The following is a 14792-nucleotide window of genomic DNA, read 5'->3' on the forward strand; positions in this document are numbered from 1 at the left end:
CATGAGTAAGATCACCCACCCCATAGAGGCCTTTACGTAACGTGAACGATGGTTTGAGAGACATGTACACTCGCCGGTATCGATGAGGCGTACCTTGGGCAAGTTAAGGACAGATATGACCACTTCGCCACGAAGTCGATGACGAACGACATGATGGGCGAATTCCAACAGAAATGAGAGCTTCCATGACTGCATTTCAGGACCATATGCTTACTCGCCCGAGAACCCGGTTCAATGAATGTTCATGGCGAGCGGCCTATCGATTTCGAGCTTCGGTGATGGATACTCGGGTGATATCCGAGAGCGATTAGCCTCCACGGGAGCTCGTCTTTGCCGGCGTCGCGGGACTCCCCGGTTCTTCTTCTGCGGCCCGAGGATTCTTCGCGCAGCTCACGAGGATCATCGGTAGCTAGTTTATTTTTCCAGTCTTGTATAATATTTATGTCAGATATTTGATTTACGTGTTTGCATTTCCAGCTTAATAGTAGGTTATTTCCTAAAAATTTCTGCATGGATATATTAGTTATGTCTAATATTATATTATATAGGTAGGAACATATATAATAATATTAGTAATAATAATTGATATAGATATATATAAATATATATACATATATATTTTAGATGTCACACTTAACATCAAACTTTACCGTACACTAACGTTTTATTAAACGGTCATGAAAACGCACAAAAAACGGTCAGAAAACGGCAATTTTCTTTCTATAAATAAGTTCAACACTTCCTCCACATTCACTCATTTCATATTCTTCCCTCTACACTTCTTATTCTAAAAAATCGTTTTAGTCCGCTCCAAATTTCAAGTTTCATGGATGCACTAGAAAAGTTTGAACAACGGCAAATTGAATATGCTAATCAAGTTTTCATGCTTGTTTGTTTCATTATACTAATGTTGTTAATGTGGCATATAGTTCTATCTAATATTTAGGTTTGTATTTCATTCCCCGTATCATTATGTTGTGTTTCCATACCGTTGTACGTTCTTACATCTTATTTTCCTTGTCCTTCTACTTACGCTATTTACGAAAAAAAAAAGGCACTCCTTGTCACATGCCCCATTCTTCTCATCCACACTACATCCACTTTTATGCAAATCTTAGAAGATACCGTGGTCTAACTACCCCCCATGACACCTCGATCCGCATTACCTTTTCCGGATTGGTGCCTATTTATAACAAGGATAGACACCTCAAAAATCTAACTTCCCTTTTTCCAAAAAAAAAAAATCTTCACCACTCCATCTTTAATGGCCCTCACTCGAAGTTTAGCGCCGAGCAAAATTTTTATGGAAAATTTCCAAAATAGTCTTTTTCATCCCTTTTTTGACATAGAAATATCACGTCGATGATGGTACCCTCTTTTACATCATAAGCAAGCATTTTATTCCAGAGAATTGGTCTTGTTGTTCTATAAAAGCGGTTATTTCCAAAATGGGCAATTCTTTGTCCATGCTAACGGATGCGAGCATGAATTAACTATGGAAATCATCTCTGAGGTACTTCAAATTCCTATTACAAACCAACGAGTACACCTTCAGGATTCACCTTTCGACAATATCAGGCATCTGATGTTTGCAACTATCCTTCACGGCGAATACAACCGGAAAAACCGTATTGTTTATCAGCGATCTTTGCAAAAGAACCAATTATCTCGTGATCCAATGGGTAGCTCATAATGTGCTCGCACGCGTCTAAGACTTCGAAATAACCAAACCCTCCTCCATCTACTCACGGGTCTTACAGAGTAACTACAATGATTTTTGCATTATTAAATTTCTCCTGAAATGCGATCGCGCGCGTGCGGAAAAAGGCAGCTCCTTTACCAACCATTGTGACACTTATCATGATACGTTGGGGTTTTCTAGTACTTCTCCTCATACACCTCTTGAACAGCTAACATTCTTACCATTAAACCGGTTATGTAGGAACGGATTCTGGAACCCGGCGTTGCAAAGAACCATGTCGGTGCGAGAAACCGATGAAGATTGTTCCGCTGACAACATCTTCACTGAAAATGCATTATGCAACGTATTTAATCCCATGGAAGGGCTTCGTTTAATGCAACAAGGACTGATGACATTATTCAAACGTCAGAACATTATCATCACCAGTCTTCTTGAATTTCAGGACCTACGGACAATAAATGAAAAGGAACAAGCACAATTCTTGCACAGCCACAACCAGTTCTTGGCAAATCATACTCTCATAATGGAGAACCACGCCGAGATTTACCAGACAGAAAGCGAAATGTTGCAACGGGCTGTTGCACGGATTGACGACATAGAAAATCTTATAAATGGATCCCTCCCACAAAAGGATCCTCGCCGTTACTTGGGCCCATGAAACCATTTAAATTTTGCAATTTTATATTATTTGTCATTTTCTTTTTAGTTTTTAATTATAGTGAAATTTTCCTATGGTAATTTGTTTTTACTTAATTATTCTCATCATACTCTAATATTTGTTTATCTTTATCTAAACAGGTCACATTTTTTTTTCACACTTCTTCTACAATGGAAGCTCCAAAGATGATTCCAGAACAATCTTTCCATTCGTTGCTGAATTCTCCTGCATATGGACATCTTTTCAGAGACTACATCACTCAAGTTGGTTGGAACTCTCTTATTCTACACCCGGAGCAGACATACTCCCCAGGTTTGGCAACTTATTTTTATGATCACATGGAAGATCTACCAGGTATCTGGGGGTTTCCCTTTGAATGGATTTACACTCCGTATTGGTAACACCCGACACTCTTTTTACGAGCCAACTGTTGCTATGGCTCTAGACCTTCCTCCTCTTTAGCCAGACCTCCCCATTCAATACATGATAGAGAATGACTTTAATGACTATTCTAGCGAAGATTTTGCTACCCGGTATGGCGATGGCATTGCCCACGTCGATGAAGCGATGCGAAGGCGGCGATGGCGGACTTCACTATTCTACTAGCCAGTATGACCATGAATGTTGGAACTGCCATGTTATTTATTCTTTTGAACATCATGGGGGATTGACATTTTTCCACTGCATCAAATTCAGCTTGTAAGACATTCCATGCCTTGGCCCAGCAACATACCGCCTTTGACATTCTGGACCTAGTAATTGAGAATCTTAAGAGGGCTCGGTCTTTTTCGGCAAAGACTATATCACCCCTCGCCGATTCTGAGATGCGGGATAGTGAGGACATACTTCCCGGTTTTGCGGCCACCTTTCAGAGTGGGTAAAGGTCAACTCTATGTGTCCAACAAACAAGATAATTAAAGTTCTTTTGTAATTTAGGACATGGCGACGCCCTGCGCAAGGTATCTAAAGAAAGTTTGTTCTTTCCCTAATGATGATAAAATGATAGCTCATCTAGACAATGCAAAAAGAGGAAGTGGAGCCCGAAGTCCGGAAAGCTATGATAGATTGGCGTGATGCAAAGGAATGACATTTCTACAGGGGACGAGGCAAGAATGGATTATCCCCCTAGTTCAAGGTTGGGGCAATGTGAGTTGATGCATGTACATATTTGTTTTACGTTTTGATGTGAAATAAATAAATAACCTAACCTGCTACTCTAACGGTGTGCTTCTACTTTTATGATGTATAATATATAGTGTGTTACAATAAATTTCTGTGGAAGATGTCGGCTATATATTTTGCTCAAAGCCTCTCGGGTATACTCTTTCTTCCTCTTAACACTTTGAGGACCACGATTAATACATTTGTTGGGGTGGTGAGAACCTTTGCAAAAATTAGGCATGCATAGTTGTATATAGTTTACTTGATGTCTAAATAAACATATTTAGTGACAAATTCTCGTTTCCTTTCTATGATGAAAAATATTTAGAAATCTCACCCTAGCATCATAATTAGGACTTCTTCTTAGAAACTTAATTTAATCATTATACAATAATTTTTACATATTTTCATGAGCATTCATGCACCGACTATCATTAAATGTACACGATGAAGTTTAAGGACCCACGGTTAGACAACTTAGTTTCCATATCCCTAAGAATCTAACCAAAAGCCTCAAAATGTGTGATATATAAGTAATGACCACAGAGGAGTAGTTCTTCCGAATAAGAGAAGTTCACACGTCTACTTACTTGATCACTACCCAAATCCTAGGCGAAATTTAGGCCTTCTTTGGATCGATATAGCCAAAAATTCACACAGTGAAAAAAATTTACCACTAATCGCTCCAATCGAACCTTTCATTAATCCTTTCTACTTCACAAAAAAAAAAAAATCATTACCCATCTATTAACCACAAATAAATAAGCATACCTAGATGATGAGTATGAGAAATAGGATGAAGTCTTGAGAAAAATGAAGAGAAAAACCTTGTTACAAATCAAAATCGGTTACTGTTTTGGAAAAGAAAAAAAAGAAAAAAAAAATAGAAATATGTTTCCAAAAATCAAAAGAAATATCAAGGTAAGAATTCCCCCCAAAATCAAATCAAAAGGGAATACAAAAGCTTGAAAAATCCAAGTATGGAAACTCATGTTAGAAGCAGGAAAGAAAATAAGGATTCTCTAGTATAAATATCTCGAAGACCTTATTCTCTCATACTTATCATTTTTAAATTTTCCATTCCAGTTTCTTCTACACTACCTCCTAAGCCCCATAACACATAATAAAGACCTCTAGCTCAATTAGGAGTAGGATAGTGTGATAATAAGTAGTAGTTGTGACTTCTCGACCTCGGCTCCTCTGACTGTCATTGAGTATGTGAGGAAACGTGTGCCCACTGCACACTGGAGATAGCAGAACTTGAGTGGAAAAATAAGAGAGAAATTATGTTTTGACACATACCTGTGAGAACCTATTTAAGAACGATATCCAAAGGATCCAGAAACGGCCCTGCTCGTACATTTCATTATAAGATCACTGCATGCATGCTCATACGTAGATGTTTTGATTATTGTATGTATATTAACTTGAAATTCGAAAGAATTAAATCCTTGTTTCCCCCGCTAGTGAGATGTCTAGATACCTGAGATTAATTAAGAAAACAAACCTTTGTTACTGAGTCGTTGTAGTATAAATGAAGTTTGTGAGTATCTTCTCTGGAAAACTCTTATGAGGCTATAACTCGTCCACTAGAGAATTTCTAGTGGTTCAAGGCCTTGTTGCATACGGTCAATGCAACCGCACTCTGCGAAATGAGATTTAGCTTGGGACAACACATTTTTGACCACTTATCATTTTAATGTCTCCTCTTTGCTTGAGGACAAGCAAAATGTTGTTTGGGGGTGGTGTGATAAGCACCCAAAACTGTAATATTAAACCCCGAGAGATATAGCATTTTGGTCGATTATGTATTTAATAATCATGTAATAATTATATTTTCGTATTTTTGCAGGTTTCCGCATTTAAAAGGAATATAATGATAAAACATGCATCGAAGTATGGGAATACTGGAATATTTGAAGTTTCCCACTCAACCCCAGTGAAGCCCAATAGAGCCTGACTAGAGCCAAAGTTTCCAAAAGAACAAAACCAGTGCAGAACGGGTCCACATATAAAGAATCAGCAAACTTCCGGAGCTCAAATCTGATAAATCGGGGTGCCGACATTGGCTAGTGAACTGCCAAAGCGACCAGGGCGACAAACTCTACACAAAGACAGAAAGTTGTAAAAATACTAAAATCGGCGCCGCCACTGGACATACTAAGTGGACCCACTTTGCGGGCCCAAAAAGCATGACGAGTCAGCATAGGTAGGTGGCAAGTGATGGTTTTAATTTAGTGTCACCTCGCAATATAGAAGACACGTACCAATTCAAACCAGGTGGTTTGAATTGAAATTGGCTAAAGGACAAAACCTTAATAAGGTAAAAGACAAAATTTAAAACAGATAAAAACAAAACTTTGATTCTCAAAGTTTTGAATGTTTCAATTAGCTAACAAACAAAAGCCAATTAAATCCTTCACGAGACATCAGCCTATATATATGAAGGGGTCGCCTTTGATATTCTTCCTTCAAATTTTTCATGCTCTAAAGATCCGCTTAGCACTTAGTTAGTTTTATTTCAAAGACTTACATTCCGGCCATTTTCATTCCAGTGACTTAAATAATCGTAAGTCATTTTACCCTTAATAACAATCATTTCTTTTTAGTTTAATTCCATCACGTATTTATTTACTTAATGTATACAACAAGTTTTATTATTCCTTCAATGACCATGAGCTAATCCCCCCCTCAGGGGGAGGGTTATCCTGCTCGTGTGAGAATCCGGATTGACTCTTTAATATTCTAGAATTACTACTTAGAAATTAGACATAGATTAGACATCCGGTCTCAAAATGACTGAGACTGTACAAATTTGGAGTGATGATGCTCCAGAACAGTCTTGGGCGCAACTCTATGGTGTCAGACAGCTCTCCAATTTGTCCAGCTTATGTGGAATCAAGCCAAGAGCTGAAATGATATTCTAGAGATGAAATATTAGTTCAACTCCTTATGCTAGTACGATGCGGCTCAGAGATATGGGCATGCGCTAGGGATCAATACTCGACGTCGTCTCCAAACACGAGACGAATTAGAGATGTAGTGATGTGGTAATATAAATTGTTGAAAAAACGATTCTTGCATGAGTATGATTAACCCTCTCCCTGTTTCTCTATCTTGTTTACCTACATATAAATCACCGTAGTAATTTACATTATTTGCATTACTGTTAATTTAATTAAACCCAACTAAAAAACCTAAAATCCTACTCACCAAAAGTTGTAATTCCAGTTGTGAGCCTTTTCAGAGCCCTAAGGTTTGGACGATCCCTTACTTGACCTATCCTACCAAACCCACGTGAGTAAGGTAACTTGACTAAAACGTACAACTATACGGACTTTAGAATTTGGACTTTGGACTTTGGTTTTTGGACTTCAAACTTCAGACTGTGGACCTCAGACTTAAGAAACTAAGTATAAAAACCAATAAACGTACAATTAAGAGCGTTTTATCAAAAACCTAGTTGTATCTGCTTTTGTCTAAGCATGTTAACTTCAACAGAAATATTTCCAAAAGAAAGAGTCATTGAGCCATCCCGACAATTGATTTGGGCATTGGCAGTTGCCAAGAAAGGGCCTTGATGGGAATAGAATCATGAGCAACTTCGTGTCAAGAATAACAAAGTCGGCTGGATAGTAAAAATCCTGCACTTTAACGAGAATGTTTTCAACTACACCCTTGGGATACTTAATTGAACGATCGGCTAACTGCAAAGTCATTTTGGTTGGTTGAAGTTTTGTTAGACCTAGTTGTTTATATAAATAAAAAGGGAGTGAGTTAACACTCGCCCCTAGGTCTAATAAAGCGGTTGTTATGAAGGTATCACCTAAGGTGCATTGTCTGATAGGGCGACCAGGGTCCTTGTACTTAACAATTCCGTTATGTTCGAGGATAAAGAGATATTGTTCGATTAAGAATGCTTAAGTGGGGTATGTTGGTTTTCCTCTTCTTAGTGCACAACTCTTTTAGAAACTTAGCGTGTCCAGGTAGACTTTTTATAGCATCTAGAAAATGTAGGTTTATAGTCAGATTTTTAAACACTTCCCTAATCTCATCAAAATTTTCGTCCTTCTTAGACATAACTAGTCTCTGGGGATATGGTGGTTTATCTCTATATTTAGCAATATTATTAGTCTTTGCTTTATCTCTATCAGTTTTCCATCTAGGTGTCCATATTGGAACCTCTACAGGTGTAGGGTCTTCAATTTCTATTATTGGGTCTTGTAAGGTTTTTCCTTTGGGTTGTAGTTTAACCGGTACTTCTACGGTTGTAGGTCTCTTTAGTTTCTATTACAGTTTTGGTATGGTTTCATTTTTACGTTTTATGGGTGGTCTTCAGGCATAGTTACTTTGTTATCAACTACTCTCCCTGAACGAAGGGTAGTGACTGCCTGTAGGTCCCCTTGGTTTATATTACCATTAGAGTGAATATTGTTTATTTCAAAGGCGGTGTTTGTTGACTTAGGATTAGGCACTGCTTGACCTAGAAACACGCTTGTTTGGTTATTATTTTGGTTAGGAGACATGTCAATAACCTTTTGGCACAAAGACTGCATCATTTGCATCGTTTGTTTCATCATATTAGAGTTTTGATAATGCTGATCTTTCATCAAGTTTGAGTTTTGTTGCATAATTTGATTTTGTTTTTCCAACAAGGTCACTACTAATTTGTCTGTAGATGGTTGAATTGGAATTAAGGCTTGTTGAGCGTTCATGTCTTGATGTTGATAGTTCTGGGTCATGGGCACTAAACCTCTATTCTGGTCACCTAAGTTTCCTTGTCCTTGAGGTTGAGTTAACTGGTGGAAGGTAGATGGTTATGGTGGTGGTTGTGCATAGACAAGAGGACAATAGAAGTCGGAATGCTCAAGACTAAAATAGACATTACAACGAGTAGATTTAATGTTCATGACAGGAGTGGATTGTTATTTAATAGAGATGGCATCTACCTTTTAGTGAGGGCATTGATAAGAGTTTTAAGCTCGAATCGGGTTTAACCTCAAAAGAAGAAGGAGTAGAGCGGGAAGATTAAGTTACCTCCGATCCCCAATTGTTGTTCCTCTTAGATTGATCCTCTAAGAATTTATAAGCCTCCTCGGGCTCCTTTACTAAGAAAACTACCCCCAGTCATGATATCTAGAACCTCCTTATGATGATGTAAAAGCCCCTTGAAGAAGGCACGAACAAGCGTGTCCTTCGCAAGATTATGATGCGGGCTTTCAATGAAAAGATCAGTGAAATGATTCCAGGCCTCTGGAAAGGATTCATGAGGATTCTGGTGGAAAATGAATCTTTTGAAGCATTTCATCTGTCTTCAGTGGTGGGTAAAACTATTCCATGAACAATTGAACAAGATTAGCCCATGAGTCCACAGAGTTTGGCGTTTGGGCAGTTAACCAAGATGCCGCCTTGTTGGCTAGGGTGAATGGAAACACCCTAAGTTTAACTTGATCCGGACTTATGCTAGGATGATGGAATCTAGTGAGAACTTGGTCTATCCTACGCATATGCTGGTAAGGCATCTCGTGGTCTAAACCATGAAAAATTGGTAACAAGTTAAATATATTAGGGGGAATTCGAAAATCCCCCACTAGGTCTGCAAGAACGATACATGACTTAGGGCCATCGTTTAGGGCTTTATAAAAATCAGAGAGAGGAGTCTCTTGTTCTTTAGCCATTGATGCAGGTGTAGTGTGTGAAATTCTAGATAGGCGTGTGGTATTTGTGTCTACGAAAAACAAGCCCGATTATACTAAATTAAAACTCCTCCTCGGACGTAAGAGGCGTGGAAGAAAGAAGAGTACACGAATGCCTCCTTGCTACTCGTTTGAATAAGCGTCTTGTATCACGCGCCAATCTCAGTGTTTGTATGATGTTAGAAACACTGAATAACTTGAAGAAATGAAAATTTGGACTGACCTCAAAAATCGGTCCGCCTCCGAAGGGCGTAGGTCGCTCGACGAAATGGCCTTGGTAGGGCGCGACCCGCACCCCTGTCTAACTCAAATTCCAGGTGGTTGAGCGTGGGGTGAACTTGGAAATAGGCTACCTAGGGCGTGGGTCGCACTCGTGCTTTGTCCAGCAGCTAAGCATTAAGCGCATGCTTTGGAAATAGGCTATCTAGGGCACGGGTTGCGCTCAGGTGGAATTTAGAAGTCCAGTGTTTTAGGTGCGGGTCGCGCTCAGGTTTGGCCTTGTATGGGCGTGGGTCGCACTCTCCAAAAAATATGAAATTTTTATAGTAGATTGCTAAGACGTCTATAAAGTAGCCTGTAAAATTTCAGATCAATCGGAGCTATGAAAGTCCTTCTACTACCTTTCAAAGTTTGTGAAACAATTTTCAGACACAATACAAACAACCGAATGGTTAACCAATCAAAACAAAGACAAAAATCGCCAAAATTTTACTGGAGACTCCTGACTAGGGGTGCAAGTGGATATCCAAATATTCGAATCCGATTTGAATTGGTATTCGAAAAATCGGATATTATCCGAAAATTTCGGATTCGGATTCGGATTCGGATTTTTTTTTAATGTCCGAACTGGTTTCGGATACGGATTCGGATACTGCCATATCCGCATCCGATAATATCCGATCCGATTTAAAAAATTAATAGTTATTATATATAATTAATTTATTCATTTTTTATTGTATAAATATTATATAAAATCATAAACTAATAATATAAAACTATAATAACAAAATAATAATAATAATAAATGACAAATATATATATCTATACTAGTTTTTATAGTGGTAAAATGAATTATTCAAAGCAAATAAAATTTTAATTAATTTTAATTTTCGGATCGGATATTATCCGATATCCGTTTCGGATATCCGAAATCGGATTTGGATAATTTTTTTAATATCCGTCGGATTCGGATATCGGTATAAATTTTCGGATTCGGATTCGGATACAGGCATATCCGCATCCGAACCTATCCGTTTGCACCCCTACTCCTGACAGATCATGGGTATTCTTGTAAAAATTTTAGAGTAATTGGAGTTCTACAAACTCTACTTATCATCTGTTGTTCCAGAAATTAAGTGTTTGCAAAACTGCAGAAACACACTGAAAACACTCCACTAGTTAGGAGGTCAAAACAATTCAAAAACTCATCAAATTTTTAATGAAAACTCCTAACTTAGGATAGATATTCGTGTAAAAAATTTAGAATTTTTGGAGCTGCCTAAGTAACCTTACTTTTCTGTTTTTAAAAAACTTACGGTTTGAAAACTGAAATGCAGCACTGTAAAGATCGTATTAGTTCACTAGGTAAAACAACTAGAAAAAAATCTGACAAAATTATTGTAAATCAATAACACCTTAAGAATTATGCCTGTAAAATTTCAGAATTTTTTGAAATTTACAAATACCTTAACTGCAGTGTTTTTCTCTGTGAATCCGCAGCCCCTATGCCTAAAATAGTGAATAGTTTCGAAAATTCAAGAAATAAGAATAAAAAATTAAAAATGTGGGTGGGTAGAGAATGGGGGATTCCCCCTTGAATTCAAGCAATTGAATTCTTGTCTTAAACGAGATTAAGATGGCAGCGGCGCCATTTGATAACCGTAAAAACTCAACTAGATTACTCTAACTTCATTCTTACGGTATCAATTATTTTATTTTCTACTCTCACATATATATTCATGCAATATATAGAGTACGGAATCGTTCCACTCTTAACTCTCAAGACTTAAACAAATTCAATTGAACAAACACAAAGAACAATGGTGAGAGTAATGTGTGATGTGAAATTTCTACACTATCATTCCCAACACAAGAACAATAATAACAAGTCATAATTTAATAACTAATTTAAACTTTATAAATCTAATTTAAACAATAGTCTAAGAATCAAAATGAAGACAAACTAATTTATGAATTTAAAACAACTAAAACTAAATAAGAATTTAATCAATAACTAAATTGAAATGAAAACTAATAGTTTATTATAAAACTAATAGTGATTCTAAATAATAATCTGCTTTGTTCTAACACTAATTAATTGAAGGTAAAAACTAGATCTAAAACAAGCTATTCTAACTAATTAATTGAAGGTAAGTGACGATGTTTTTTTCAACAACAACATTTTGTTGAGGAGTAGCAACGCAACTACGTTGGTGGATTACCCCATATTTTGAAAAAAATTATTGCATGTTATGGGATATAAATTCGGATCCATTGTCGGATCGAAGGACTTGGATTTCATGAAAATGGTCATCAATGTTGCTATGGCCAGATATGAGTGAATGTATTGTAGAGTGAAATTGAGTATTAACCATGGCAAAAAAAGATTGTAAATGCATGGTAGTTTCAGATTTGACAGTTATAAAGTAAATCCATGTAGCACAACTAAAATCATCGACAATAGTTAAGAAAAAACGAGCTTTGGAATAAGATGGTAAATGAAAAGGACCCCAAATGTCACAATGAATCATTTGGGAAGGTCTAATAGTTTTTATTGAACTATGAGGAAAAGATAAACATGTTTGCTTAGCTTGTGGACATATATTGCAAGTAGCATTATTGGAACTAGAAATGAAAGGAAACTGCTTAGCTAAAATCTGCAAAGGCGTGGAAGAGAGATGTCCTAAGCGATAACGCCATAAATGATTGGTGGTGGAGTTGTGGGATAAGCAAACGGAAGCTAGTTGGAGATGGTAGAGTCCCCCATTAAGCCGTCCCAATCCAATCATCTTCTTCGATAACTGGTCTTGGAAAAGACAAGAATCATTAGTGAACGTGACAGAGATAGGGTGAGATTTGACTAGTTCACTAATGGATAGCAAGTTAAAATGGAAAGTGGGAACAAACAAAACATTGTCAAGACGCAACAGTGGAGAGAGAATAACACTACCAACATGAGTAATTAAATGGTCTGTGCCATCCGACATTTTAAGAGTAGAATGTGTTAAACAAGCATGATAATGAGAAAACAGATGTAATGACGAACAGACATGATTGGTAGCACCAGAGTCAATGATCCATATGGAATTAGAAAAACACGAGAGAGATATACATGTCAGATTTGCTTGTGAAGTGGTACTACCTGAATTAAGCAAATTGAGAAGTTGGTGGTATTGTTCTTTGGAGAAAACAGTAGAAGTGGAGCCCAGTAGCAACCGACCGGCTTGAAAGCGGGCTTGGGTGGATAGCCGTGCAGTTTGTAACATGTATCAATATGATGTCCAACTCGGTTACAGTGGTTGTAGAAAGGACGAACGCATGCGCGCTCTTGTTGCCCTGTATTGGAGGGCACGTGGGCTCTTGGCTGAGGTGAACCATTGTTGTGATGCGGAGGTTTAGACGGGCCTAATTTTGAAGAAGAAGCCCAGTTGGTCTTCTGAAAGTGAGTGCTCAGGGCAGCAGCATCTAGAGCAGAAAGAAGAGAGAGTGCATGAATCTCTTGTTGCTTCTCCTCTTGTTGGATTAAAGAATAAAGTTTGGACATACGAGGAAAAGGATCCATCAAGAGAATTTGACTGTGGATGGATTGAAAACGAGCATCTAGGCCTTGCATGAATTTCATAGAACGACCGTCTTCAACCTCTTTGGCAAAAATAGATGCATGACCACAAGTACAAGCAGGCATAGTAGATAAAGAACTTAATTCATCCAAGAAAGATTTAAGCAAAATGAAATAAACATATACCGGATGATTGTCTTGCTTGAGAAGAGTGACGGAATCCTTCAGTTGAAAAACCTTGGGTGCATTAGTTTGTGAAAAACGATCACCAAGATCTTTCCATATTTCGGATGTAGAGTCGGCATAAAGGATGCTGCCATGGATATCTGGAGTAACAGAATTTAGAATCCATGAAGCAACAAGGTCATCACATTGCGACCACTTGGATTTTTCTTTGGGAGTGCTGGGAGGTGTTACAGAGCCATCGACAAAACCAAACTTATTCTTTGCTCGAAGGGCTCTAGAGATAGACCGTAACCAAGTCGGATAATTGTCCCATGATAACAGAGGAGATACGAGGATAACCTTGGGGCTATCTGAGTGGTGGACAAAGAAAGGATCATCAGAATCTGGATGAGAGTCATTGTTGGGAGTGGAGGCGTCGGCCATTGAGAATTGAGAGGAGGCAGAAGCTGATAGAGGTTAGGGTTAGGGTTTGGATCAAAATTAGGTTGATACCATGATAAATTATAGAGAAAGAGATTTGAGAGTATTTACTTGATTGATTTATAAGGAGGTTACAATTGTTTATATAGAGATTACAAGTTCTAAATAGAGATTACAAGTTAAAATAGAAACAAAATAGTCGGTGTGACTTGAGAAACACGAGGCGCGGGGCACGCTCTGTTTGTGTTGGAAAAGAGCGCGGGGCACGCTATATCTACTGGACATTGGTCATGCTCGAGGTGCGGGGCGCGCTCTATACTATGTCATGAAGAACAACTTCTAATAAAAACCCCACGTAGCTAAACCATGTGCTTCAATTTCGAAGTCCAAAGAGGGAGATCGGCTTAAGATATCACACAACACAACCCACCATTTTCTTTCTTTGCCCCTTCATTGATTTCTTTAGCACAAACTCTCTTTTTCAATTATGAAAGGAGGGGATTTTTTAGAGAAGGAGAAACGAGATGTAGAACCAAAACAAAACAATTGCTTAAGGAAAAATAGAAGCTTGCGATATGTGTTTGTCTATAATGGAGCGAAGATGGTAATACAAAAATGCAAAATACACATCCAGAGGCATGCAGAAGATAAGAACATACAACCAAAATGAAAATTGCAGAAAAACGGCGTGGATACTTAAGCAACTAAGAAGAAGAGTTCGGATAGGATGAAAAGCCGGACGTACAGTCGAGAGGCTTAGAAGACTAAAATGAACAACTGTTAAAACGTTGTTAGATAATAGAACGGTGGAAGGCTAGCTTGCCCACGCCTCTATGTTATGGCGGCTAAGCGTGGCTTAACAGCTTGAGCACGCCTCTTTAAAAGTGTTTAGATGGGACAGTTGAAAATCATCTCAAACTTTCCCATTGTTCTTGTCTCCACACCACAGAGCAGTCCAATATTAAAAAGTGGCTTAATGGCTATAATCAGCTTGTCAAACCCCCCAAGGGCCATGTATGAATATCTAGTTGTTTCTCCATTTCCAGGACATATGCATTGTCGCTTATGGTGTCTACCCAACCTTTGAGAAGGTCCTGAAGATAGCTAGAAGAGAAGATTGTTGTAGGAAATGGAGTGATACTGATGTAGATTTAAACTGGCAAAAGCCTCAGTTTATTAAATCTACTGTTG

At 38.0% G+C, this 14792-nt stretch overlaps 1 protein-coding gene across 1 annotated transcript; it reads right to left on the reverse strand.

The window, feature by feature from the left end:
* Positions 1-12551: 12551 nt before the first annotated feature.
* On the reverse strand, positions 12552-13604 carry LOC147502135 (uncharacterized). Its single transcript, XM_086604450.1, has one exon. It carries the CDS (start codon positions 13602-13604, stop codon positions 12552-12554), a length of 1053 nt encoding a protein of 350 aa, XP_086460576.1.
* Between the last annotated feature and the right edge of the window lie 1188 nt (positions 13605-14792).

Source organism: Coptis chinensis, chromosome 4, assembly GCF_015680905.1.
Source record: "Coptis chinensis isolate HL-2020 chromosome 4, ASM1568090v1, whole genome shotgun sequence".
In the NCBI taxonomy this organism is placed as follows: Eukaryota; Viridiplantae; Streptophyta; class Magnoliopsida; order Ranunculales; family Ranunculaceae; genus Coptis; species Coptis chinensis.

What these genes read in the sequence shown, in the direction of transcription:
- LOC147502135 (XM_086604450.1), bottom strand. Translation starts at nt 13,604, where the DNA reads ATGGCCGACGCCTCCACTCCCAACAATGACTCTCATCCAGATTCTGAT.